Raw genomic sequence first — 26,361 nt, forward strand, 5'->3', positions numbered from 1 at the left:
TATTTGATGTATCTTGATGTAAGAAGTAATGGCCTTAATTATGTTGTTAGTAGCTTACAGATGAAGCCTCCAGTACTGCCTGTCATCACTAGGAATATCAAACTGATTTAAAAAGGTTGCATAAATGCGTAGAATGTTGATGTCAACCCACGAGATCCTAAGATTGTGAGGCCCAAATTTGTTCATATAAAAAAGCTGTTTGAAGAATTAGGTTTTAACTTTTCTTTTTAACACCAAAGTACCAATCTTTTGAACTCAACACAAACACACATACACAGAGAACAAACCCAATTTTTTTTTCAAACCTCAAAAATAATTACATCATTTAAATCAATTGCAATGAAATCAGCTTTTCTCATTAATAACATTAAAAAGATTAGTGAAAAAAAAACAACTTTTATTTACAATTGATAGTGAATAAATCATCAAAAATTTACTTATACAAAAGCTTACTAAATAATTGTATCAAAATGTAGGGGAACAACATTAAGTTACATAACATGTATGCCTATAACATGTAAATTTCATTCAGACACTAGTATAATCAGAAAAGTGAAGTGGGTCACCATTTGACAAATATGCTTCTACTTAAAAAACATACAAAAATTAAATTATGACACCTATGGTAGAGCTGACTGTACAGAAAGTAGTCTATAGCTGAACACCTGATCCAGTAGTGGCTGGAATTATGCATGGAACACACCAAGAAAATATTTGTCCGAATAATTATTAGTTGCAAGAACCAGTATTGTATTTCAAAGTAAAGAAAGTGTAATAACTTTACCTAAATTAGTGTACCTAAATGTTATAAATATATGTATTTTTGCATAGCTGGTTCTACAAAACATAAAGACACTAACAAGAGAACGGACTCAATTTTTATTTCAAACCTCAAAAATTAGTTCATCATTTAAATTAATTGCATTGAAATTTGCTTTTCCTCTCAGTGGTGTCGCTAGCTCGGGTGTCAACCGGTGCGGTAACTCATGGTGTCCCCCCCCCCCCCCACTAAAGGAAAAAGGCATATGATATATATATGATAGATTTAAAGGTTCCACGGTGAATAGTAAACAATGTTATCTATAGTCAATTATTAATATAGCTGGATGTATCACTATTTTCTCTTAAGTTATTGGTTTATATCATGGTATCACACACCCCCACCCCTTATTGGGGTTGTCAATTTGTACTTGAAATACTTTTTAACTCTAATTAATCATTTATTGAACTGACAAAAAGCATATTTCTTCCATATATTTTGCATTTTTTATGACTTGGTGTCACCCCCCTAATTGCTGTCACCCAGTGCGGTCCCCACCCTCTGCCCACACCTCGCGACACCTCTGTTTGAAAAAAAAACAACTACAAATTGCGATCTAATGGTGGCTGGAACAGTGCAAGGGTCCCATGAAGAAAATATTTTTGTCTCTAGAACCAGTAGTGAATTTAAAAGTAAGAACATTTATTTTGAATTCCTCAGCTGGTAACCTAAATGTTACAAATATGTATTTATGTATAGCTGGTTCTACAATCATCACGATATGGTAGGTCTATAACCAAAATACATTTGCACATTTATAAACTGTTCTGTAGGCAAAATTAAATAGACAACGATAGTGTCTTGCCTTTTGTACACATTAACAGTTGTTCTTCACAACTGTTATTTAAGGCGTATAAAATATGTATTTATAAGCTATGTGTAAGCTGTATAAGGTTTTATTGAAGAAAGCAAGTTTTTATTTTCAGTGCATTTAATTAACAGCTTTATTAAATTATATTATTATACATATAGGGAAGTTATGTTAAATATTTATTTTATTTTGTAGGCCTACTAGTCTAAAAGCAGGATACCTTTATGATTATGATCATGTTAAGTTCTTGTACTGGTAGTGGGCCCTGCAGGGATCTGTGGCTTATTAAATTAGGTTATAAATAAAAAGTAAGTAAAGATTCCTCTTTAGACCTAACCATCCATCGGGCAGATGAAGTGGAGTTCATATGTTTTTTGACCTTGGCATATAAAGGGATAATGTAATCAGCACAAAGTCCAGCTGCCTTTACTTTCCCTAGCGTGAGTAAGGTATCCATCAGAGTTGGGTGGACTCTTGGAGTTTCCACTAACTTGAACCCGGATTCGAACTCAAAACTATCGGATTTGGCGCCCCATGGCTATATTGTGAGCACTATGCTTTTAAGTTTGTGTTCATTTTTTAGGTTTGCGTTGTGTTTCTGTTTGTGTTTGTATTTGCTTTTGTAATTTGTTAGTGTATGCATTTGTGTTTGCTTTTGTGTTTGGAATTATGTTTGCGTTCATGTTTGTGTTTTCATTCGCTTCTTGCGTTTGTTTTTGTTTGTGTTTTCGTTTGTGTTTGGTTGGTTGTGATTAGGGTTAATCTGAAAAGAAATATATTTCCTAAACCCGGGCAATGCCAGGTATATGCTGCTTAATAAACACAAGTCGGGGTCCTTTACATATAGGTTTTTCACAGAGGCCAATGCAGGGCTTGGCCGGCTAGTAATACATTAATGCATAATATTACGATAATACATAGGTCCTCATTTAGGCTAGATGTGCCTTCAACTCACTGTGCGCGATGTGGAGGTCCACGGCCCTGTCACTTCGGAGCAAAATTGGGATTTTCAATACAAATGTCAAGGCAGTGCTGCTCTATGGCTCGGAGACTTGGAGGGTTACGAAGACAAATACTGATAGGCTACAGGCATTCGTAAACAAATGCTTACGACATATACTTAACATAAGATGGCCAGACAAAATATCAAACAAAGACCTGTGACAAATTTTAAAGCAACAGCCAATAGAGAAAGATATCAAGGCCCATAAATGGGGATGGATCGGACACACATTAAGAAAAGAAAACATCGCAAAACATGCTTTGGACTGGAATCCCCAGGGAAAAACAAGGGTGGGCCGGCCAAGGAAGACATGGAGAAGAACGGTTAAAGAAGAGGCGAAAACAGCTGGGCTCACATGGGCACAGATTAGGGGAGCAGCCCAAAACCGAGTCCGCTGGAGATGTGTGTTTGCAGCCCTTTGCTCCCCAGGGGCCACTAAGGAATGATGATGACGATGACATAGGTCCTATCCAGAGGTGTAGCGACCGATTCCGGCGCCTGGGGCGGAATATACATTTTTACGCCCCTCCCTCCCATTCTATTTATAGTTATTCCTGTCTTTGAAAAAGTGCCTCCCCCCTCCCAAGTAAATAAATAAATTAATTGGAAAGATTTTCTGTTTCGGTGCCACAATATTGATATAGAAAACAGTTAAATCAATGTGAAAAGACTTGAAGTCGTTTATTTTCGTAACTTTGTATATAATTTAATACTTCAGCTTAAAATGAGTTTTTCAATCAATTTTTCTACCACCTGTTGGCGCCCCCTTAGGGTCGGCGGCCGCTCCAGCCGCCCTCCCCTAGCTACGCCACTGGTCCTATCACACTTGTGTCTTGATCTAGCAAAAATAAAATCCTACTATCTAGACTAGATCTTAATTTCTAGTCTAGATTCTAGATTATATCTAAAATTCTAAATCTACTTCAATTCTATTTCAACATTCATGTTACATTGTACTTCCAATGAACAGAACTTGTGGGTGAAAATTTCGATAAGGAAGCAAGGTTAGCTAATTTGCTGCTAGATTCTAGATCTAGATATAGATCTATCTAGATTTTAATAAGTAGATTCTAGTAAGAAAGCTTGAATATAACTCAATAAGATTGAGTTTTTGAAAGATTGTAAACAAAAAGCGGGAATGATCTCCCCTAAAATTCATAGGTGGAAGTGGCACTTTCACTTAGGCGTATCAGTGAAATTGTGTATAATAGAATGGAAAAATAAAGGACACATTGATTCTTTAAAAAAAAGTCAAGCATCTAGATCTATCTAGATCTTTTCCTCAAAAAAAAAATATCGTTGAGTCCAGCAAGATCTGTATCTAGATCTAGATCTAGATCTTAGATCTAAAATGCTTATCAAACAGGCAGGTTGCAATAATTTTATCTGGCAACACAGCTTACAATGTTGCTATAGTAAACAACATGGCGGATAGAAGTATAGTCAATACTGACGTTTGCAACGTCTGTAAAACTAAAGACAATTTGAAACGTTGCGGTAGATGCAAATCTATTTATTACTGCGGAAGAGAGCACCAAAAACATGACTGGCTCTACCACAAAGCTGTGTGTGTAAATAAAACAGAAACATTTCGTACTAGATCTAGATCTAATACTAATACTAAGAACAAGGATGCTAAACTTTTTGAAGTTATTCAACAAAACACAAACTTAATCAAGCAAGAAAAAACTGCTAATATTTATAATCAAGCAGAAATTGATAGTATTTTAGATTTCAGTTCTGTTGTAGCCAATGGAGAAAATTCAATTTGTTCTGATAATCAGAAAGATATATTTAATGAATTTATGCAGTCTGATAAAACATTTACAGGACCAGCTGATGAAACAGAACACCAAGAAACCAAATTACATAGTTCTACAGATTCACATGATCTGTCTGTGTTACAAACTCTAGAAGCTGATAAGGATTTAGTATTATTTGATACTGGGCCTTTTATCGAACCTACCTTCAACAGGCCAAGCTCTTTTCAGCACAAAGAACTGGCACAATTTATTTGCTCTGAACTTATTGGCTCAGGATATTGCGTGGTTGATGGGCTATTTGATAATGAGCTAATAGATGGTATGCTATCAGAAGCACAGGGGTTAAATTATAAGACTGGGGAGCTTGGTGGTGGTCGTTCTAGTGGAGATGATACAAAAAAAGTTGTCAATACAAACATCAGAAGTGACAAAATTAAATGGATTGAAGGAAATGAAAAAGAACTACCTAATGCTATGAAAGTTTTGAATACCATGGATTCTATAACAAGTTTTTTTAGTTTTCATCTAGAAAACTGTTTTATTCAAGGACGCACAAAGGTACTAGATTGTATCAACTGAAAGTTTCTTTTCCTCTTACAATCACAATGCAATTAAAAAAAAAACTGATTTAGGCCTACATATTGAAAATAGCAAAAAAAAAAAAAAAACAACCATCAGTGGCTATCAATTGTCTGTTCCAGAATAAAACATATTTTTGTTTGTTTTAGGGAATGGTCGCTTGTTATCCGGGCAATGGAGGGTATTACAGACGCCATGTGGATAATCCTAGCATGGATGGAAGAAGAATTACATGTATTCTGTACCTAAATAAAGAATGGAATGTTCTGGTAAATGTCAAGAAATGTAAATAAATTTGTCCTTGACTGAAATGTGAATTTAATGCCTGTACCCACCTTTATTAGATAACCCTTCTAATAAACCTTTTGACCCCAGACTCAGGATTATATACTGGCTGAGCAGTTCAACATGTCCAGTGTTGCCTTATTCAATTCCTTCCATAAAGGGAAAATGCACAAAAAATGACCAAAATTTTTTATGATTTTTTGTCATAATGGGTTGCATGCACTTTTTAATGTGTTTTTATGACCCTATTAATTAAAAATATCCCCCCCCCCCCCCAATCTTACAAGCTCTCTACAAAAATTTCAAAACCGTAATCATATTGTATTTGGCATCATTGGAAAACTGTATTTCCCATGTATTTGATAATTGTATTTTCCATCATCTCGGAAACACCCAAAGCTTACAATCGGCATTACAAATGACACAGATATGTCCACCATATTTTCTGTAATTATTCTTCATGCAAAAGTTTATGGTAAATAATATACAAATTTTGAAACTTTTGCATACTAAAAAGTTAAAATAGGGTACGTATTTCAGACTTTGTAGAATTCTGACCAGTAGTTGTTGTGACCAAGTTTGAAATTATACTGAAATGTAAGCCATTGAAATTTGATTGCTATTAGTGCATAAATAAAATAGCCTTAGCATTTTTAAAAGTACTGAAAACTTCAAAATGGCAGAGGTTTTTCCGGGTTTCCATGACAACCAAAGTTGTTTTCAACCCTTTTTTGCTGTTTAATATTTTCATACGCTAAACATGGTAAAAGTATTCAAAAGCTTTAGATCTTAATTGTAAAAAATAGAAATAGCTGAGCATATCCTCTTAAAAGACAGTCTATGGCGACCTTAAGAAAGTTTGAAAATAAAAAATTTCCCTTGACAAAAGAAGAAAAATAATAACATATTCCATACTACAGTATATGATTAGCCTGATGAGGTTCATGCTAAAACTGTCTTCTATCTGCAGACAGATGGTGGCTTGCTTAGGATTTTCCCCTCAAATCACACCCAGTCAGTAGACATTGCTCCACTTGCAAATAGATTGCTCTTCTTTTGGTCAGATAAAAGAAACCCACATGAAGTACAGCCTTGCTACAGGGACAGGTAATGAATGGGCAAATTCTAGACAGGACAGAATACGCAGGGGGTCAATGGAGAACAGTATTTTTGTTCCACTACACATGAATATGTTTACATAACAGCGCTTCACCTGAGCTGGATTTTCTGGTCATTTAATGTTGTTCATGTGTTAGGCTAGCGGTAGCTAAAGAATATGGTCATATGAAAGTAACTGCTGTGTATAGATGTGATTGTTTTGTCACATCAACAATTTTCTTAATTAATGAACTGATAATCAGCTTTGCTCAAGTTTCTTATTATTAGTTCAAATAAATTTGATAAAAATAAGCACAGGTCTTGATAGGACAGGGACTAGATTAGATTGTGTCCTGCCCATTTAAAGAGCTCTAACATAGATATTTTAAAATTGTAAAAATCTAATTTAGACTTTAGACATCAAACGTAAAAAATTTGACACAAAAAATGTACACAATTATTTGAAATTATTTTCAATTCTTGGATTATTTCCTACCCAGAATTGTAATTGCCAACTCTGTCAAATTTGACATAGCTCATTGTTTCCTAAAACATCTCATTGTTTCCTAAACCATAGCTCATTGTTTCCTAAAACATTGGTCATTGTTTCCTAAAACATTGGTCATTGTTTCCTAAAACATAGCTCATTGTTTCCTAAAACATAGCTCATTGTCTCCTAAAACATAGCTCATTGTCTCCTAAAACATAGCTCATACCTAAAACATAGCTCATTGTCTCCTAAAACATTTTAAAATCTTCTTAAGATACGCAATGACAGTTTGGTATTTTGATGTACAAGAGAGAGAGAATGCAAAAATTGAAGAACTGAAGCAAGGTAAGTCCAGAAAATAAACAGCTGGCTCCTACATCTCAGCACATAAACTCTCTTAGTACAGCTTTTGTAAATAAACAGCTGGCTCCTACATCTCAGCACATAAACTCTCTTAGTACAGCTTTTGTAAATAAACAGCTGGCTCCTACATCTCAGCACATCAACTCTCTTAGTACAGCTTTTGTAAATAAACAGCTGGCTCCTACATCTCAGCACATCAACTCTCTTAGTACAGCTTTTGTAAATAAACAGCTGGCTCCTACATCTCAGCACATAAACTCTCTTAGTACAGCTTTTGTAAATAAACAGCTGGCTCCTACATCTCAGCACATCAACTCTCTTAGTACAGCTTTTGTAAATAAACAGCTGGCTCCTACATCTCAGCACATAAACTCTCTTAGTACAGCTTTTGTAAATAAACAGCTGGCTCCTACATCTCAGCACATCAACTCTCTTAGTACAGCTTTTGTAAATAAACAGCTGGCTCCTACATCTCAGCACATAAACTCTCTTAGTACAGCTTTTGTAAATAAACAGCTGGCTCCTACATCTCAGCACATAAACTCTCTTAGTACAGCTTTTGTAAATAAACAGCTGGCTCCTACATCTCAGCACATAAACTCTCTTAGTACAGCTTTTGTAAATAAACAGCTGGCTCCTACATCTCAGCACATCAACTCTCTTAGTACAGCTTTTGTAAATAAACAGCTGGCTCCTACATCTCAGCACATAAACTCTCTTAGTACAGCTTTTGTAAATAAACAGCTGGCTCCTACATCTCAGCACATAAACTCTCTTAGTACAGCTTTTGTAAATAAACAGCTGGCTCCTACATCTCAGCACATAAACTCTCTTAGTACAGCTTTTGTGCCTTTATGTACAATATTCAAGTTGAAATTAATATTTTTGTTAAAAAAGAGAAACTTCCTTTCCTACCATTTCAGAAACAGAAAGAATAAATGTTTTGATAACAGAACTAGAAGAAAAGAAAAAGAAACTTGATCAGGTAGACCAATATCACTGACAAATTTAGAGTTCGTTTTAAAATTCCTTTTTGAAAACTCATAGTCAAATATGTTTTGGTTTGAAATAATGTTGAATAGTGTGTTGTTTGTTTTTATTTAATTTAATTACAATGTGTCCTATTTAAATGTAATCTAATAAAAATCCGTGACTTAATTAAACCTGTCTGTTTTTGTTGCAGCTAACACAGAATCAAATGATAGAGAACAGAGCCATGGAGGCAGTAAAAAGTTTGGCTCCACAAGAACTAGAGGTTTTAAAGTTTCAACAATACTTTGACATAATTAAAGAACTATATTTACATTGTTTATTTACATTGACTGCAGTTAAAGGATTGAACATAATTTCAAAATTTTATTGTTATAATTTTAAAGTTATTTTATCATACATAGGTTAGCACTAACTGAAGTGTTTTTTCTTCATTAGGCAATTTCCTTTCTGCTTGAGCACCACCCCAACCCTAGTGAGGCTTTAACTAGCATGGGAATCTCTGACACCATACAGCAAGCACTGAGACGCTACTTCAGCTCACTGCATTCTGGTGTATGAGGAGTGTTTGTTGAGCTCACACTCTGGTGTATGAGTGTTTGTTGAGCTCACATTCTGGTGTATGAGTGTTTGTTGAGCTCACATTCTGGTGTATGAGGAGTGTTTGTTGAGCTCACACTCTGGTGTATGAGTGTTTGTTGAGCTCACATTCTGGTGTATGAGTGTTTGTTGAGCTCACATTCTGGTGTATGAGTGTTTGTTGAGCTCACATTCTGGTGTATGAGGAGTGTTTGCTGAGCTCACATTCTGGTGTATGAGAGCTTGTTGAGCTCACACTCTGGTGTATGAGGAGTGTTTGTTGAGCTCACACTCTGGTGTATGAGGAGTGTTTGTTGTGGTCACATTCTGGTGTATGAGGAGTGTTTGTTGATGTGTCCACGTACATTGGATGTGCCATGTTGATTGGATGTGCCATGTTGATTGGATGTGCCAATGTTGATTGGATGTGCCAATGTTGTTTGGATGTGCCAATGTTGTTTGGATGTGCCAATGTTGTTTGGATGTGCCCATGTTAATTGGATGTGCTAATGTTGATTGAATCTGTCCTGCATGGATGATATACCTAAATGTAAAACAAAGGTCTGCCTGCCGTCTGCACGTTTCAACAGACAGCAGTCAGACAAATGAGAGCAAACACATCGCAGTCCTCTCCAATTCTTACTTTCAAAGTAAAACAGATGTAGTGCTTCAAGGGAGGTAACTACACCTTCTTTAAAAATGATTATAACATCCCTTGACTCCTTTAAAATATTCAATAGAAACCTAGATAAAAATTGCTAAATAAAATCTTTAAGCTACGGAGTCTTGTTCGAATGTAAGAAATCTCTGGTGACTGCTGAGACACTATTGCACATTAATTATCTCCGCGGTTTCTCGAATATTCTTATATAACACTACGTGGGATGGCAACTCGGAATATAGACATGATTTTTAATTGCTTAAAACTTTTTAAAGTAGAATCTCGTAGAAAAAAAGAATTGCGCACCTAGTGAACGGCAAACGATATGTGTATAATAGTGCGGAATACTAGTACTTTATACATTCATTTTCGTTTTTTTTTTTGAGAAATCGGAAATAGCGTAAATCACTACTTCTGGACCACATAAATTACTCAAAATTTGACAGAAGGCAAAAAATAAGATCTTTTGTGAAGAAATTTCTAAAACAGTACTCAAGTTATATAGACTTTTGAAAAACCAAAAGTATATTAAGTTCCACTTCCGGTTACCGGAAATGGCTGAAAAGTTGATACAGAAGTACAAATTTTATATAATACATGTATATGAAATTTTATCAACCTAGCTGTAACGGCACTCAAGTTATCATGTCCACAGACACACATACACACAGACAGAATTGCAAAGCCCAGTTTTTTTCGACTCGATTACGCATAGATCGCTGAAATTTTGATAAATCTCCATTTATAATTTTTGCCCGATTAAAATAAGTCCCATATACTCCGTATATGATGAAGTACTGAGGTGTAAAACGAAGGAAATTCAAAATTTCATGTAATTTTTGTGCACGATTACAATACTTCCTCTATATTTCGTATACGAGAAAGTAAAAATTGCAATAAAAGCGAGAGCTAGTAAAAATTTTAATAAAAGCGAGAGCTAGTAAAAATTGCAATAAAAGTGAGAGCTAGTTTTGGGAGTTAAACACGCGACAAGAGATCTTACGACAGTTATGCCCTTAAGGTGATCTGTAAAGGACATCAGATTTAGGGATTTAGCAATGTCCCCTGGCAAGTCGGTAACACCTTCACATCTTTATTGGGTAAGTTCAAACAGGAGAAATATTGACGCAAGTTTTAACAACTGTTTTCTTAACTGGCGGCGGTTGAAAATGTAATTGCAGTTGAAAGGGCCGGGTTTAGCGTTTAACAGAGCGAAACACGCAGTGTCAGGGTTTGTGCAGGGGTCAGGTTTAACGTTCAGAACTTTGTACATCAAGAATTTCAAACAAAACAAAGAGAAAAACATCAAAGTTGTCAACACGACCAAGCTACGTTTTGTAGACCAAATTCACTAATACTAATATAGATTATTATGTCAAAAGTTGTAAGTCTCCTAACGTCTGACGATCTCACGAGAACCACACACTGGCCGTTTGTTTTAGCCAGATTGGGCTGCATATATTTTGTTGAAATATTTTGTTCCGCTCAGCCAAATCACAGCCACATGCGGCTGAAACGATTGAGTTTTTCTTTAAATAAAAAATGAAATTATTTGAAAGCGGAAACAAACATTAGTAGCAATCAAGGAAAAACTCTCTTCAAAGTGATAAATGAGTGAACGTGAAGCGATGGCAGCGGGTGTAAACACCGTCCGTTTCATGTCCAGCCGAGCCACGTCATTGGGGAAAAACTCGTTGCTTTGTGTCCACTAGGCTGTTTGATTGAAGCTCAATTATCTCAACATTAAACATGCATGAGGTAGATCTAGTAAAACCTAGTGAAATTATCTCAACATTAAAACATGCATTAGGTAGATCCAGTAAAACCTAGGGAAACTTACAATTCTTTGGGGGGGGGGGGGGGGGGGGAGTAAAAAGTTCGGGGTTCCTCCATCCTTAAGCTGCCATTGATTTTTGCTTAACAAGCTCAGGGCAGGATGATAGCCCTGCAAAAATAATGTGTGACCAGCCTCTAGATACACGTATACCTATCGTTGTATTTTTTAGAAGTAATTCATACGCATGTTTTTGGGACAGGGTTGGCGAGATCTAGCTGGCACAAGAAGGTTTACTACTGTACCGTGTCTGATTAACTCGGCACTTAGTGGGCTCAGCGTGATGACAGCTGATGCTAACACTAACAGTATGTAAAGGGGTGGAGGGGGGGGCACACAGGTAAAAACATGAGCAGTGGTAGAGACAGGTAAAAACATGAGCAGTGGTAGAGACAGGTAAAAACATGAGCAGTGGTAGAGACAGGTAAAAACATGAGCAGTGGTAGAGACAGGTAAAAACATGAGCAGTGGTAGAGACAGGTAAAAACATGAGCAGTGGTAGAGACAGGTAAAAACATGAGCAGTGGTAGAGGCAGGTAAAAACATGAGCAGTCGTAGAGACAGGTAAAAACATGAGCAGGTCGAAACACAGGAAAGATTTAAATGAGAGACAAGAAACAATAAGAGAACAGTTTAAAAAGAAGCAAAACTAATAATTTGAATATACAAATATGTTTATTGAGAAAGTGAGTGCTAAATTTAGACGATGGCATATTGCTGATACAAAAGTTCCCTAATCTTAAAGTAATCCTCACACAATGAGCCCTCCATCTTCATTTTGCCAGCTGTGTCCTGAAACATTTGTATACAAGATTAGCCAGGCACACAACATGGGCATCAATAGATGACATGGGAGGCAATAGATTACACTCCTCTCTCATGACCAAACAATACAAATCTAACAAACTTGATGAAAGAGAGGATGGAATAAAACGTTCAATACAAGAGACTGACCCTGCGTACGGCCACCTGGTTGTTACAGACCAGAACTCCTCCAGCAAACTCACACTGTACCCCAGCACTGATCAGCACTATCTTCAGGTCAGACAGCTTGGGCTCGTTGATGAACACAGCGGTGTGGGCGGGGACCTGCAGGATACACGGGTCAGACAAATCTTGACCTTGGTCAGACAAATCTTGACCTTGGTCAGACAAATCTTGACCTTGGTCAGACAAATCTTGACCTTGGTCAGATAAATCTTGACCTTGGTCAGATAAATCTTGACACAGACCTTGGTCAGACAAATCTTGACCTTGGTCAGACAAATCTTGACCTTGGTCAGACAAATCTTGACCTTGGTCAGACAAATCTTGACCTTGGTCAGACAAATCTTGACCTTGGTCAGACAAATCTTGACCTTGGTCAGACAAATCTTGACACAGACCTTGGTCAGACAAATCTTGACACAGACCTTGGTCAGACAAATCTTGACACAGACCGTGGCCAGACAAATCTTGACACAGACCTTGGTCAGACAAATCTTGACCTTGGTCAGACAAATCTTGACCTTGGTCAGACAAATCTTGACCTTGGTCAGACAAATCTTGAGCTTGGTCAGACAAATCTTGACACAGACCTTGGTCAGACAAATCTTGACATTGGTCAGACAAATCTTGACCTTGGTCAGACAAATCTTGACACAGACTGTGGTCAGACAAATCTTGACCTTGGTCAGACAAATCTTGACACAGACCTTGGTCAGACAAATCTTGACACAGACCGTGGCCAGACAAATCTTGACACAGACCTTGGTCAGACAGGACAAAAGACATGTGAAAATGGTGCAACTTACCCCAGCAGGTGGTAGACCTTCTAGTGTGGGTAGACTGACACTGAGCTGATCTAGAGATGAAAATATGCAAACAGTCAGGGAGCATGAAGATGTTTGGCTGACTACTGAGGTCTTTAGCTGACCTCTAGGAAGTGTCTAGGATAACATCATCTCATGCCTAGGATAACATCATCTCATGCCTAGGATAACATCATCTCATGCCTAGGATAACATCTCATGCCTAGGATAACATCATCTCATGCCTAGGATAACATCTCATGCCTAGGATAACATCATCTCATGCCTAGGATAACATCATCTCATGCCTAGGATACTATCTCACATCTAGGATAATATCTCATGCCTAGGATAGCATCTCATGCATAGGATAATATCTTACATGTAAGATAATCTCACAACTTGGACATTATCACATATGTAGGATAATATTATCTTATGTCTAGAATATTGTTGTCTTGTCTAGGATATTATCTCACATCTAGGATAATATTTTTTCACATCTAGCATATTATTATCTCACATCTAGGATATTATTATCTCACAACTCGGATATTATCATCTCACATCTAGGATAATATTATCTCACATCTAGGATAATAATATCTCACATCTAGGATATTTTTTCACATGTAGGATGTTATTACCTCTATCATTTGCTTATCTGACCTCTAGGATAGGTTTAAGAAAGAAATCTCTACATGAAAAGGACAAGCTGTGAGATTTACCTTTTTTCTTTTTGTTCCCATCCTCCATTTCCTCCTCCTCCTTCTCCTCCTCCTCTGGTAGATCTGGGATGTTGAGCTGACCATCCACCCATGCCAGCTCCATGTCCTTAGCCTTAGAGAACATCAGTGAACTGACCAGGTGGTCCCTCAGTCTCACCTGTTAGGTTATAGAAAGACATTCAGTCTCACCTGTTAGGTTATATAAAGACATTCAGTCTCACCTGTTAGGTTATATAAAGACATTCAGTCTCACCTGTTAGGTTATATAAAGACATTCAGTCTCACCTGTTAGGTTATATAAAGACATTCAGTCTCACCTGTTAGGTTATACAAAGACATTCAATCTCACATGTTAGGTTATATAAAGACATTCAGTCTCACCTGTTAGGTTATATAAAGACATTCAATCTCACATGTTAGGTTATATAAAGACATTCAGTCTCACCTGTTAGGTTATATAAAGACATTCAATCTCACATGTTAGGTTATATAAAGACATTCAGTCTCACCTGTTAGGTTATATAAAGACATTCAGTCTCACCTGTTAGGTTATATAAAGACATTCAGTTATATTCTATACAGACATTCAGCTCTACCCTCTCAATACTTAGGTTTTTATAGAGAGAAATTCCACTTGAACTAAATAAGTTTTGGATAAAGCACCACACATTTTTTCCTTGTGTTTGAACAAAATGATCCCCATTAACGTAAATAAAGACAGAGATTTATCTACAAGCAGGGCTGTCTAAATAATGAAGACAATTACTGCACACAGGCCGCCCAAACCTTTCCATTACAACCTACAGTTCTTTTTCCAGTGTTAGATTAGAGCCACGTAATCAGGGCTGCAAACATGAGCTTGAGGAGGGAAGCATTGCTTGACTCTAATGTATCTAATCGAGTCATCCACACAATCAGTCAATCATGTATCTAATCCAGTCATCAACACAAACAATCAGTCAATCGCGTATCTAATCCAGTCATCCATACAAACAATCAGTCAATCATGTATCTAATCCAGTCATCCACACAAACAATCAGTCAATCATGTATCTAATCTAGTCATCCACACAATCAGTCAATCATGTATCTAATCCAGTCATCCACACAAACAATCAGTCAATCATGTATCTAATCCAGTCATCAACACAAACAATCAGTCAATCATGTATCTAATCTAGTCATCCACACAATCAGTCAATCATGTATCTAATCCAGTCATCCACACAAACAATCAGTCAATCATGTATCTAATCCAGTCATCAACACAATCAGTCAATCATGTATCTAATCCAGTCATCAACACAATCAGTCAATCATGTATCTAATCGAGTCATCCACACAAACAATCAGTCAATCATGTATCTAATCCAGTCATCCACACAAACAATCAGTCAATCATGTATCTAATCCAGTCATCCACACAAACAATCAGTCAATCATGTATCTAATCTAGTCATCCACACAATCAGTCAATCATGTATCTAATCCAGTCATCCACACAAACAATCAGTCAATCATGTATCTAATCCAGTCATCAACACAAACAATCAGTCAATCATGTATCTAATCCAGTCATCCACACAATCAGTCAATCATGTATCTAATCCAGTCATCCACACAATCAGTCAATCATGTATCTAATCTAGTCATCCACACAAACAATCAGTCAATCATGTATCTAATCCAGTCATCCACACAAACAATCAGTCAATCTAACATCAATCTAATCTTAACAAATCTGTTTCAGCAAATTCATCATATATAAGAGAATGTGTAGGGAGCTGGGAAAATGTGTAGGGAGCTGAGTCTGTTAGAGAATGTGTAGGGAGCTGGGTCAGTTAGAGAATGTGTAGGGAGCTGGGCATGTTAGAGAATGTGTAGGGAGCTGGGAAAATGTGTAGGGAGCTGGGCATGTTAGAGAATGTGTAGGGAGCTGGGTCAGTTAGAGAATGTGTAGGGAGCTGGGCATGTTAGAGAATGTGTAGGGAGCTGGGTCAGTTAGAGAATGTGTAGGGAGCTGGGTCTGTTAGAGAATGTGTAGGGAGCTGGGTCAGTTAGAGAATGTGTAGGGAGCTGGGCATGTTAGAGAATGTGTAGGGAGCTGGGAGAATGTGTAGGGAGCTGGGTCTGTTAGAGAATGTGTAGGGAGCTGGGAAAATGTGTAGGGAGCTGGGCATGTTAGAGAATGTGTAGGGAGCTGGGTCAGTTAGAGAATGTGTAGGGAGCTGGGCCTGTTAGAGAATGTGTAGGGAGCTGGGCATGTTAGAGAATGTGTAGGGAGCTGGGCATGTTAGAGAATGTGTAGGGAGCTGAGTCTGTTAGAGAATGTGTAGGGAGCTGGGTCAGTTAGAGAATGTGTAGGGAGCTGGGCATGTTAGAGAATGTGTAGGGAGCTGGGCATGTTAGAGAATGTGTAGGGAGCTGGGAGAATGTGTAGGGAGCTGGGTCTGTTAGAGAATGTGTAGGGAGCTGGGTCAGTTAGAGAATGTGTAGGGAGCTGGGCATGTTAGAGAATGTGTAGGGAGCTGGGAGAATGTGTAGGGAGCTGGGCATGTTAGAGAATGTGTAGGGAGCTGAGTCTGTTAGAGAATGTGTAGGGAGCTGGGTCAGTTAGAGAATGTGTAGGGAGCTGGGCATGTTAGAGAATGTGTAGGGAGCTGGGCATGTTAGAGAATGTGTAGGGAGCTGGGAGAATGTGTAGGGAGCTGGGTCAGTTAGAGAATGTGTAGGGAGCTGGGTCAGTTAGAGAATGTGTAGGGAGCTGGGCCTGTTAGAGAATGTGTAGGGAGCTGGGCATGTTAGAGAATGTGTAGGGAGCTGGGAAAATGTGTAGGGAGCTGGGCCTGTTAGAGAATGTGTAGGGAGCTGGGTCAGTTAGAGAATGTGTAGGGAGCTGGGCCTGTTAGAGAATGTGTAGGGAGCTGGGCATGTTAGAGAATGTGTAGGGAGCTGGGAAAATGTGTAGGGAGCTGGGCATGTTAGAGAATGTGTAGGGAGCTGGGAAAATGTGTAGGGAGCTGGGCATGTTAGAGAATGTGTAGGGAGCTGGGAGAATGTGTAGGGAGCTGGGTCAGTTAGAGAATGTGTAGGGAGCTGGGCATGTTAGAGAATGTGTAGGGAGCTGGGCATGTTAGAGAATGTGTAGGGAGCTGGGCATGTTAGAGAATGTGTAGAGAGCTGGGCCTGTGGGAGAATGTGTAGGGAGCTGGGCATGTTAGAGAATGTGTAGGGAGCTGGGCATGTTAGAGAATGTGTAGAGAGCTGGGCCTGTGGGAGAATGTGTAGGGAGCTGGGTCAGTTAGAGAATGTGTAGGGAGCTGGGTCAGTTAGAGAATGTGTAGGGAGCTGGGAGAAAGTGTAGGGAGCTGGGAGAATGTACTGAGACCAGTAAATCAATGAAAGAAATAAACTAGTGCCTTGATAGACGGCTGTAAGACAAGGATCAGCAATGTCTGGCAGAACTTCTCCAATTAAGCTAAGCTCATTTAATGTCACCCCTCTAATCCTTTATTGATCCATTACAATCACTTAACATAGTCAGCACAGCCTGTCATTACTATCCTGGGAACGGCATATTACTGCCTTCTAACATTAGATGACATGTTTAGATTTCCTTCAGTTTTTTCTCTCAAACTTGGAAAGGAGACAGTAATAAAGTTTGAACGAGATTTGAATGGTGGTTTGAATGTTGCAAGAAGCAGACACGGGCTATTAGCAGACGAACACAGTAGCAGCAAGTGCCCTCAAGATGCCAGCCAAATTGGCCAGAGCTTGGAGAACATCTCTAAGCCACTCACAACCCCAGCAAGCTCACTAATATCATCTCATTATGGTCTCCACTCACAACCCCACCAAGCTCACTAATATCATCTCATTATGGTCTCCACTCACAACCCCAGCAAGCTCACTAATATCATCTCATTATGGTCTCCACTCACAACCCCAGCAAGCTCACTAATATCATCTCATTATGGTCTCCACTCACAACCCCAGCAAGCTCACTAATATCATCTCATTATGGTCTCCACTCACAACCCCAGCAAGCTCACTAATATCATCTCATTATGGTCTCCACTCACAACCCCAGCAAGCTCACTAATATCATCTCATTATGGTCTCCACTCACAACCCCAGCAAGCTCACTAATATCATCTCATTATGGTCTCCACTCACAACCCCAGCAAGCTCACTAATATCATCTCATTATGGTCTCCACTCACAACCCCAGCAAGCTCACTAATATCTCATTATGGTCTCCACTCACAACCCCAGCAAGCTCACTAATATCATCTCATTATGGTCTCCACTCACAACCCCAGCAAGCTCACTAATATCATCTCATTATGGTCTCCACTCACAACCCCAGCAAGCTCACTAATATCATCTCATTATGGTCTCCACTCACAACCCCAGCAAGCTCACTAATATCATCTCATTATGGTCTCCACTCACAACCCCAGCAAGCTCACTAATATCATCTCATTATGGTCTCCACTCACAACCCCAGCAAGCTCACTAATATCATCTCATTAGGGTCTCCACACACAACCCCAGCAAGCTCACTAATATCATCTCATTATGGTCTCCACTCACAACCCCAGCAAGCTCACTAATATCATCTCATTATGGTCTCCACTCACAACCCCAGCAAGCTCACTAATATCATCTCATTATGGTCTCCACTCACAACCCCAGCAAGCTCACTAATATCATCTCATTATGGTCTCCACTCACAACCCCAGCAAGCTCACTAATATCATCTCATTATGGTCTCCACTCACAACCCCAGCAAGCTCACTAATATCATCTCATTATGGTCTCCACTCACAACCCCAGCAAGCTCACTAATATCTCATTATGGTCTCCACTCACAACCCCAGCAAGCTCACTAATATCATCTCATTATGGTCTCCACTCACAACCCCAGCAAGCTCACTAATATCATCTCATTATGGTCTCCACTCACAACCCCAGCAAGCTCACTAATATCATCTCATTATGGTCTCCACTCACAACCCCAGCAAGCTCACTAATATCATCTCATTATGGTCTCCACTCACAACCCCAGCAAGCTCACTAATATCATCTCATTATGGTCTCCACTCACAACCCCAGCAAGCTCACTAATATCATCTCATTATGGTCTCCACTCACAACCCCAGCAAGCTCACTAATATCTCATTATGGTCTCCACTCACAACCCCAGCAAGCTCACTAATATCATCTCATTATGGTCTCCACTCACAACCCCAGCAAGCTCACTAATATCTCATTATGGTCTCCACTCACAACCCCAGCAAGCTCACTAATATCATCTCATTATGGTCTCCACTCACAACCCCAGCAAGCTCACTAATATCATCTCATTATGGTCTCCACTCACAACCCCAGCAAGCTCACTAATATCATCTCATTATGGTCTCCACTCACAACCTCAGCAAGCTCACTAATATCTCATTATGGTCTCCACTCACAACCCCAGCAAGCTCACTAATATCATCTCATTATGGTCTCCACTCACAACCACAGCAAGCTCACTAATATCATCTCATTATGGTCTCCACTCACAACCCCAGCAAGCTCACTAATATCTCATTATGGTCTCCACTCACAACCCCAGCAGGTTCACTAATATCATCTCATTATGGTCTCCACTTGCACACACTTACTGCCCCAGTCAAAGATTGGCCTCTCCAATCATCTCATTATGGTCTCCACTTGCACACATTTACTCAAAGATGGCTTACATGGGAAGATGTTAAATGTCAATAACCATGTCACGTTAGTGTCCATATGTTCCCTTAAGTTCAAATGTCATACAGCTTCAATGTAAACTATTCGTAAAATTTCACATATATGGTCAGGTGTCATTTACAACTTCAAAAGTCACTTCCACATCAAATGTCACATACTAAAATGTCATTTAGCCAGATAAAAAATACTTGCCTGGTAAATGTGTCTCTCTGTGGTAGCATCGATGACGTCACCAATGTTTGGACAGTAGACGCTGCCCTCCACAAAGCCAGACGTCTGGCAGTAATCACCGAGCGCCAAGGTTGCCTCTTCTGGCCCATGGATCAAAATCTGATGAGTACACACAAACCAGGCTATAGCGACACATACCACAGGAGCAGGGAATACGTGTGTGGTAGTGGCATATGACACATACCACAGGGAATACGTGTGTGGTAGTGGCATATGACACATACCACAGGGAGCAGGGAATACGTGTGTGGTAGTGGCATATGACACATACCACAGGGAATACGTGTGTGGTAGTGGCATATGACACATACCACAGGGAATACGTGTGTGGTAGTGGCATATGACACATACCACAGGGAATACGTGTGTGGTAGTGGCATATGACACATACCACAGGGAATACGTGTGTGGTAGTGGCATATGACACATACCACAGGGAATACGTGTGTGGTAGTGGCATATGACACATACCACAGGGAATACGTGTGTGGTAGTGGCATATGACACATACCACAGGGAGCAGGGAATACGTGTGTGGTAGTGGCATATGACACATACCACAGGGAATACGTGTGTGGTAGTGGCATATGACACATACCACAGGGAGCAGGGAATACGTGTGTGGTAGTGGCATATGACACATACCACAGGGAGCAGGGAATACGTGTGTGGTAGTGGCATATGACACATACCACAGGGAGCAGGGAATACGTGTGTGGTAGTGGCATATGACACATACCACAGGGAATACGTGTGTGGTAGTGGCATATGACACATACCACAGGGAATACGTGTGTGGTAGTGGCATATGACACATACCACAGGGAATACGTGTGTGGTAGTGGCATATGACACATACCACAGGGAGCAGGGAATACATGTGTGGTAGTGGCATATGACACATACCACAGGGAATACGTGTGTGGTAGTGGCATATGACACATACCACAGGGAATACTTGTGTGGTAGTGGCATATGACACATACCACAGGGAATACGTGTGTGGTAGTGGCATATGACACATACCACAGGGAATACGTGTGTGGTAGTGGCATATGACACATACCACAGGGAATACGTGTGTGGTAGTGGTATATGACACATACCACAGGGAGCAGGGAATACGTGTGTGGTAGTGGCATATGACACATAACACAGGGAATACGTGTGTGGTAGTGGCATATGACACATACCACAGGGAATACGTGTGTGGTAGTGGCATATGACACATACCACAGGGAATACGTGTGTGGTAGTGGCATATGACACATACCACAGGGAATACGTGTGTGGTAGTGGTATATGACACATACCACAGGGAGCAGGGAATACGTGTGTGGTAGTGGCATATGACACATAACACAGGGAATACATGTGTGGTAGTGGTATATGACACATACCACAGGGAGCAGGGAATACGTGTGTGGTAGTGGTATATGACACATACCACAGGGAGCAGGGAATACGTGTGTGGTAGTGGCATATGACACATACCACAGGGAATACGTGTGTGGTAGTGGCATATGACACATACCACAGGGAGCAGGGAATACATGTGTGGTAGTGGCATATGACACATACCACAGGGAATACGTGTGTGGTAGTGGCATATGACACATACCACAGGGAATACTTGTGTGGTAGTGGCATATGACACATACCACAGGGAATACGTGTGTGGTAGTGGCATATGACACATACCACAGGGAATACGTGTGTGGTAGTGGTATATGACACATACCACAGGGAGCAGGGAATACGTGTGTGGTAGTGGCATATGACACATACCACAGGGAGCAGGGAATACGTGTGTGGTAGTGGTATATGACACATACCACAGGGAGCAGGGAATACGTGTGTGGTAGTGGCATATGACACATACCACAGGGAGCAGGGAATACGTGTGTGGTAGTGGTATATGACACATACCACAGGGAATACGTGTGTGGTAGTGGCATATGACACATACCACAGGGAATACGTGTGTGGTAGTGGCATATGACACATACCACAGGGAATACGTGTGTGGTAGTGGCATATGACACATACCACAGGGAATACGTGTGTGGTAGTGGCATATGACACATACCACAGGGAGCAGGGAATACGTGTGTGGTAGTGGCATATGACACATACCACAGGGAATACATGTGTGGTAGTGGCATATGACACATACCACAGGGAGGAGGGAATACGTGTGTGGTAGTGGCATATGACACATACCACAGGGGATACGTGTGTGGTAGTGGCATATGACACATACCACAGGGAATACATGTGTGGTAGTGGCATATGACACATACCACAGGGGATACGTGTGTGGTAGTGGCATATGACACATACCACAGGGAATACGTGTGTGGTAGTGGCATATGACACATACCACAGGAAGCAGGGGATACGTGTGTGGTAGTGGCATCCCTCAACAATCCATGACAACAGTTTTCTCATCTGTAAAGTTGGTTGCTAGTCGGCTGACCATGGGCCGGTGACATCATGAAATTACTGGTCAAACAAACGGCACATATTCCAATCACCCTAACCGTCCACGATCTCTCAATAAGCCGTGTACGATCTCAAAATAAGCCGTGTAAGATCTCTAAATAAGCTGGGGGATCGCAGCAAAAAGTAAATTGAAAGAAGAGACATCAACAACAACAAAGCGGTGAATGTTGTAATTGTGTGTCGGCCATCGCTAGGAACATTTCGCTGTAAGAATGGGTCGGGGGTGTCCATACATCGTGCTGTTGATAGGGGGTGTCCATACATCGTGCTGGTGAAAGGGGGTGGTGAGAGGGGGTTGTCCATACATCGATTTGGCAAGAGGGGGGTGTCCATACATCGTGGTGGTGGGAGGAGGGTGTCCATACATCGTGCTGGTGAAAGGGGGGTGGTGAGAGGGGGTTGTCCATACATCGATTTGGCAAGAGGGGGGTGTCCATACATCGTGGTGGTGGGAGGAGGGTGTCCATACATCGTGGTGGTAAGAGGGGGGTGTCCATAAGGGGGGGGGGGTGTTAAGATTGGGAGGGGGTGGTGGCGAGAGGGGGGGTGAGATGGGGGGGGGCGTGTCCATACATCGTGGTGGTGAGAAGGGGGGGAGCAAGGCTAGTTTGACAACACACTTTGTTTTTGTTTCAATGATGAACAACGTAACCCCAACATGACAAACTATCCTATACAGAGACAGGCGTCAATAAAGCCAACCATTTATTGTATATGCCACTGTATACAGAGACAGGCGTCAATAAAGCCAACCATGTATTGTATATGCCACTGTATACAGAGACAGGCGTCAATAAAGCCAACCATGTATAGTATATGCCACTGTATACAGAGACAGGCGTCAATAAAGCCAACCATGTATTGTATATGCCACTGATTCCAAAGTTTTTAAACTAGATGTCTTTTACACAAACTTAGCAAACAGACTAGTGTACATGTAGAGATGAGAAGAATAAAATTCTTGAACGGGTGCGGCAGATACCAACAGAAAGAAAGTAATTGAACGCGTGTGTATGTGTGTGTTTGGGGGGGGGGGGAGCTGGGTGGAGATGATGAAAAGTCGAAAGAACGCTAAAGAAAAGTGGAGAGAAAGAGAGAGAGAGAGAGAGAGAGAGAGAGAGAGAGAGAGAGAGAGTGAGAGAGAGAGAGAGAGAGAGAGAGAGAGAGAGAGAGAGAGAAGCGAAATTAACGTGGACCAACATTCGAGCCAACGGTAGGCCGGGAAATGGCCTCTTTAGTCGCGGAGTCGTGTGCTGAGAATAACGATAGGAAAGGCATAAAACAGTTGACATTCACTCAACAAACTGTAAAGATAGGAAAGGCATAAAACAGTTGACATTCACTCAACAAACTGTAAAGATAGGAAAGGCATAAAACAGTTGACATTCACTAAACAAACTGTAAAGATAGGAAAGGCATAAAACAGTTGACATTCACTCAACAAACTGTAAAGATAGGAAAGGCATAAAACAGTTGACATTCACTCAACAAACTGTAAAGATAGGAAAGGCATAAAACAGTTGACATTCACTCAACAAACTGTAAAGATAGGAAAGGCATAAAACAGTTGACATTCACTCAACAAGCTGTTTTCCCACAATGTCTACACCATCATTTCCTGAAAATGTCTCTATAAGACTATGTACAGTTAACTTGTACTAAATAAATATAAGTACCCAGATGTTCTCTATCTTTGTATTTTGTTAAATAGGTGGAGGCGGAGGGGGAGGGAGAGAAGGAAAGGCCAATATGTGTGGGGGATGAGGGGGAGGGAGAGAAGGAAAGGCCAATATGTGTGGGGGATGAGGGGGAGGGAGAGAAGGAAAGGCCAATATGTGTGGGGGATGAGGGGGAGGGAGAGAAGGAAAGGCCAATATGTGTGGGGGATGGGGTGTGTGTGGATAAAATGGTTTATTTGGCTGCTTAAAGTGACTTTGATGGAGTCAAAAGGAAACCATGTATGAATAATTCATCAGTTATGGAATAAACATTCAGGCTGGACACAAGGGCCAGAGTGATATTCCACTAGACCAAACCCTACAGTTGACTAGACCAAACCCTACAGTTGACTAGACCAAACCCTACAGTTGACTCGACCAAACCCTACAGTTGACTTGACCAAACCCTACAGTTGACTCGACCAAACCCTACAGATGACTCCACTAGACCAAACCCTACAGTTGACTCGACCAAACCCTACAGTTGACTAGACCAAACCTTACAGTTGGCTAGACCAAACCCTACAGTTCACTTGACCTAACCCTACAGTTGACTAGACCAAACCCTACAGTTGGCTAGACCAAACCCTACAGTTGGCTAGACCAAACCCTACAGTTGACTATACCAAACCCTACAGTTGACTCCACTAGACCAAACCCTACAGTTGGCTAGACCAAACCCTACAGTTCACTTGACCAAACCCTACAGTTGACTAGACCAAACCCTACAGTTCACTTGACCAAACCCTACAGTTGACTAGACCAAACCCTACAGTTGGCTAGACCAAACCCTACAGTTGACTAGACCAAACCCTACAGTTGGCTAGACCAAACCCTACAGTTGACTAGACCAAACCCTACAGTTGACTAAACCAAACCCTACAGTTGACTAGACCAAACCCTACAGTTGACTCGACCAAACCCTACAGTTGATTAAACCAAACCCTACAGTTGACTAGACCAAACCCTACAGTTGACTCGACCAAACCCTACAGTTGATTAGACCAAACACTACAGTTGATTAGACCAAACACTACAGTTGGCTAGACCAAACCCTACAGTTGGCTAGACCAAACCCTACAGTTGATTAGACCAAACACTACAGTTGACTCGACTAGACCAAACTCTACAGTTGACTGAACTAGATTGAACCTTACCAGTTATTGGATTTGACTTAAAAATTATGTCAACTATATGGACAGGCTACTTGACCAAACTTACCAGCTGGGCTAACAGTGTGAGCTAAAAGGACCAGCTACTTGACCTAGACTTACCAGCTGGGCTAACAGTGTGAGCTAAATGGACAAGCTAATTGACCTAGACTTACCAGCTGGGCTAACAGTGTGAGCTAAATGGACCAGCTAATTGACCTAGACTTACCAGCTGGGCTAACAGTGTGAGCTAAAAGGACCAGCTACTTGACCTAGACTTACCAGCTGGGCTAACAGTGTGAGCTAAATGGACAAGCTAATTGACCTAGACTTACCAGCTGGGCTAACAGTGTGAGCTAAATGGACCAGCTAATTGACCTAGACTTACCAGCTGGGCTAACAGTGTGAGCTAAATGGACCAGCTACTTGACCTAGACTTACCAGCTGGGCTAACAGTGTGAGCTAAATGGATCAGCTACTTGATCTAGACTTACCAGCTGGGCTAACAGTGTGAGCTAAATGGACCAGCTAATTGACCTAGACTTACCAGCTGGGCTAACAGTGTGAGCTAAATGGACCAGCTACTTGACCTAGACTTACCAGCTGGGCTAACAGTGTGAGCTAAATGGACCAGCTACTTGACCTAGACTTACCAGCTGGGCTAACAGTGTGAGCTAAAAGGACCAGGTAATTGACCTAGACTTACCAGCTGGGCTAACAGTGTGAGCTAAATGGACCAGGTAATTGACCTAGACTTACCAGCTGGGCTAACAGTGTGAGCTAAATGGACCAGGTAATTGACCTAGACTTACCAGCTGGGCTAACAGTGTGAGCTAAATGGACCAGCTACTTGACCTAGACTTACCAGCTTGGCTAATAGTGTGAGCTAAAAGGACCAGCTACTTGACCTAGACTTACCAGCTGGGCTAATAGTGTGAGCTAAATGGACCAGCTAATTGACCTAGACTTACCAGCTGGGCTAATAGTGTGAGCTAAAAGGACCAGCTACTTGACCTAGACTTACCAGCTGGGCTAACAGTGTGAGCTAAATGGACCAGCTACTTGACCTAGACTTACCAGCTGGGCTAACAGTGTGAGCTAAATGGACCAGCTACTTGACCTAGACTTACCAGCTGGGCTAACAGTGTGAGCTAAATGGATCAGCTACTTGATCTAGACTTACCAGCTGGGCTAACAGTGTGAGC

The 26,361-nt window shown here is 40.7% G+C and overlaps 2 protein-coding genes across 2 annotated transcripts in view; one reads left to right on the top strand and one right to left on the bottom strand.

Moving 5' to 3' along the window:
• The first annotated feature begins 4,049 nt into the window (after positions 1-4,049).
• On the top strand, positions 4,050-9,559 carry LOC131935563 (uncharacterized). The gene is made up of 7 exons (XM_059292027.1): positions 4,050-4,955; positions 5,126-5,245; positions 6,232-6,368; positions 7,124-7,194; positions 8,136-8,197; positions 8,396-8,467; positions 8,641-9,559. Exons 1-7 carry the CDS (start codon positions 4,059-4,061, stop codon positions 8,761-8,763), a joined length of 1,482 nt encoding a protein of 493 aa, XP_059148010.1. The 5' UTR covers positions 4,050-4,058; the 3' UTR covers positions 8,764-9,559.
• Positions 9,560-11,932: 2,373 nt separating this feature from the next.
• The window catches only part of LOC131935543 (cleavage and polyadenylation specificity factor subunit 2), a 130,985-nt gene continuing 116,556 nt past the window's right edge, over positions 11,933-26,361 (bottom strand). The window contains exons 17-21 of the mRNA XM_059291992.1: positions 19,744-19,881; positions 13,795-13,951; positions 13,070-13,119; positions 12,231-12,365; positions 11,933-12,068 (exon numbers count right to left, since the gene is read on the bottom strand). Coding sequence (XP_059147975.1) covers positions 11,976-12,068; positions 12,231-12,365; positions 13,070-13,119; positions 13,795-13,951; positions 19,744-19,881 — 573 coding nt within the window. The 3' untranslated portion in view covers positions 11,933-11,975. The remainder of the gene's footprint in view (positions 12,069-12,230; positions 12,366-13,069; positions 13,120-13,794; positions 13,952-19,743; positions 19,882-26,361) is intronic.

This window comes from Physella acuta, unplaced genomic scaffold, assembly GCF_028476545.2.
Source record: "Physella acuta isolate Inbredline_101_S28 unplaced genomic scaffold, ASM2847654v3 ptg000148l, whole genome shotgun sequence".
In the NCBI taxonomy this organism is placed as follows: Eukaryota; Metazoa; Mollusca; class Gastropoda; family Physidae; genus Physella; species Physella acuta.

What these genes read in the sequence shown, in the direction of transcription:
- LOC131935563 (XM_059292027.1), top strand. Translation starts at nt 4,059, where the DNA reads ATGGCGGATAGAAGTATAGTCAATACTGACGTTTGCAACGTCTGTAAA. An exon ending in CAGCCTTGCTACAGGGACAG is followed by an intron (nt 6,369 to 7,123) that starts GTAATGAATGGG and finishes AATCTTCTTAAG; the next exon opens with ATACGCAATGACAGTTTGGT. An exon ending in TGGCTCCACAAGAACTAGAG is followed by an intron (nt 8,468 to 8,640) that starts GTTTTAAAGTTT and finishes TTTCTTCATTAG; the next exon opens with GCAATTTCCTTTCTGCTTGA.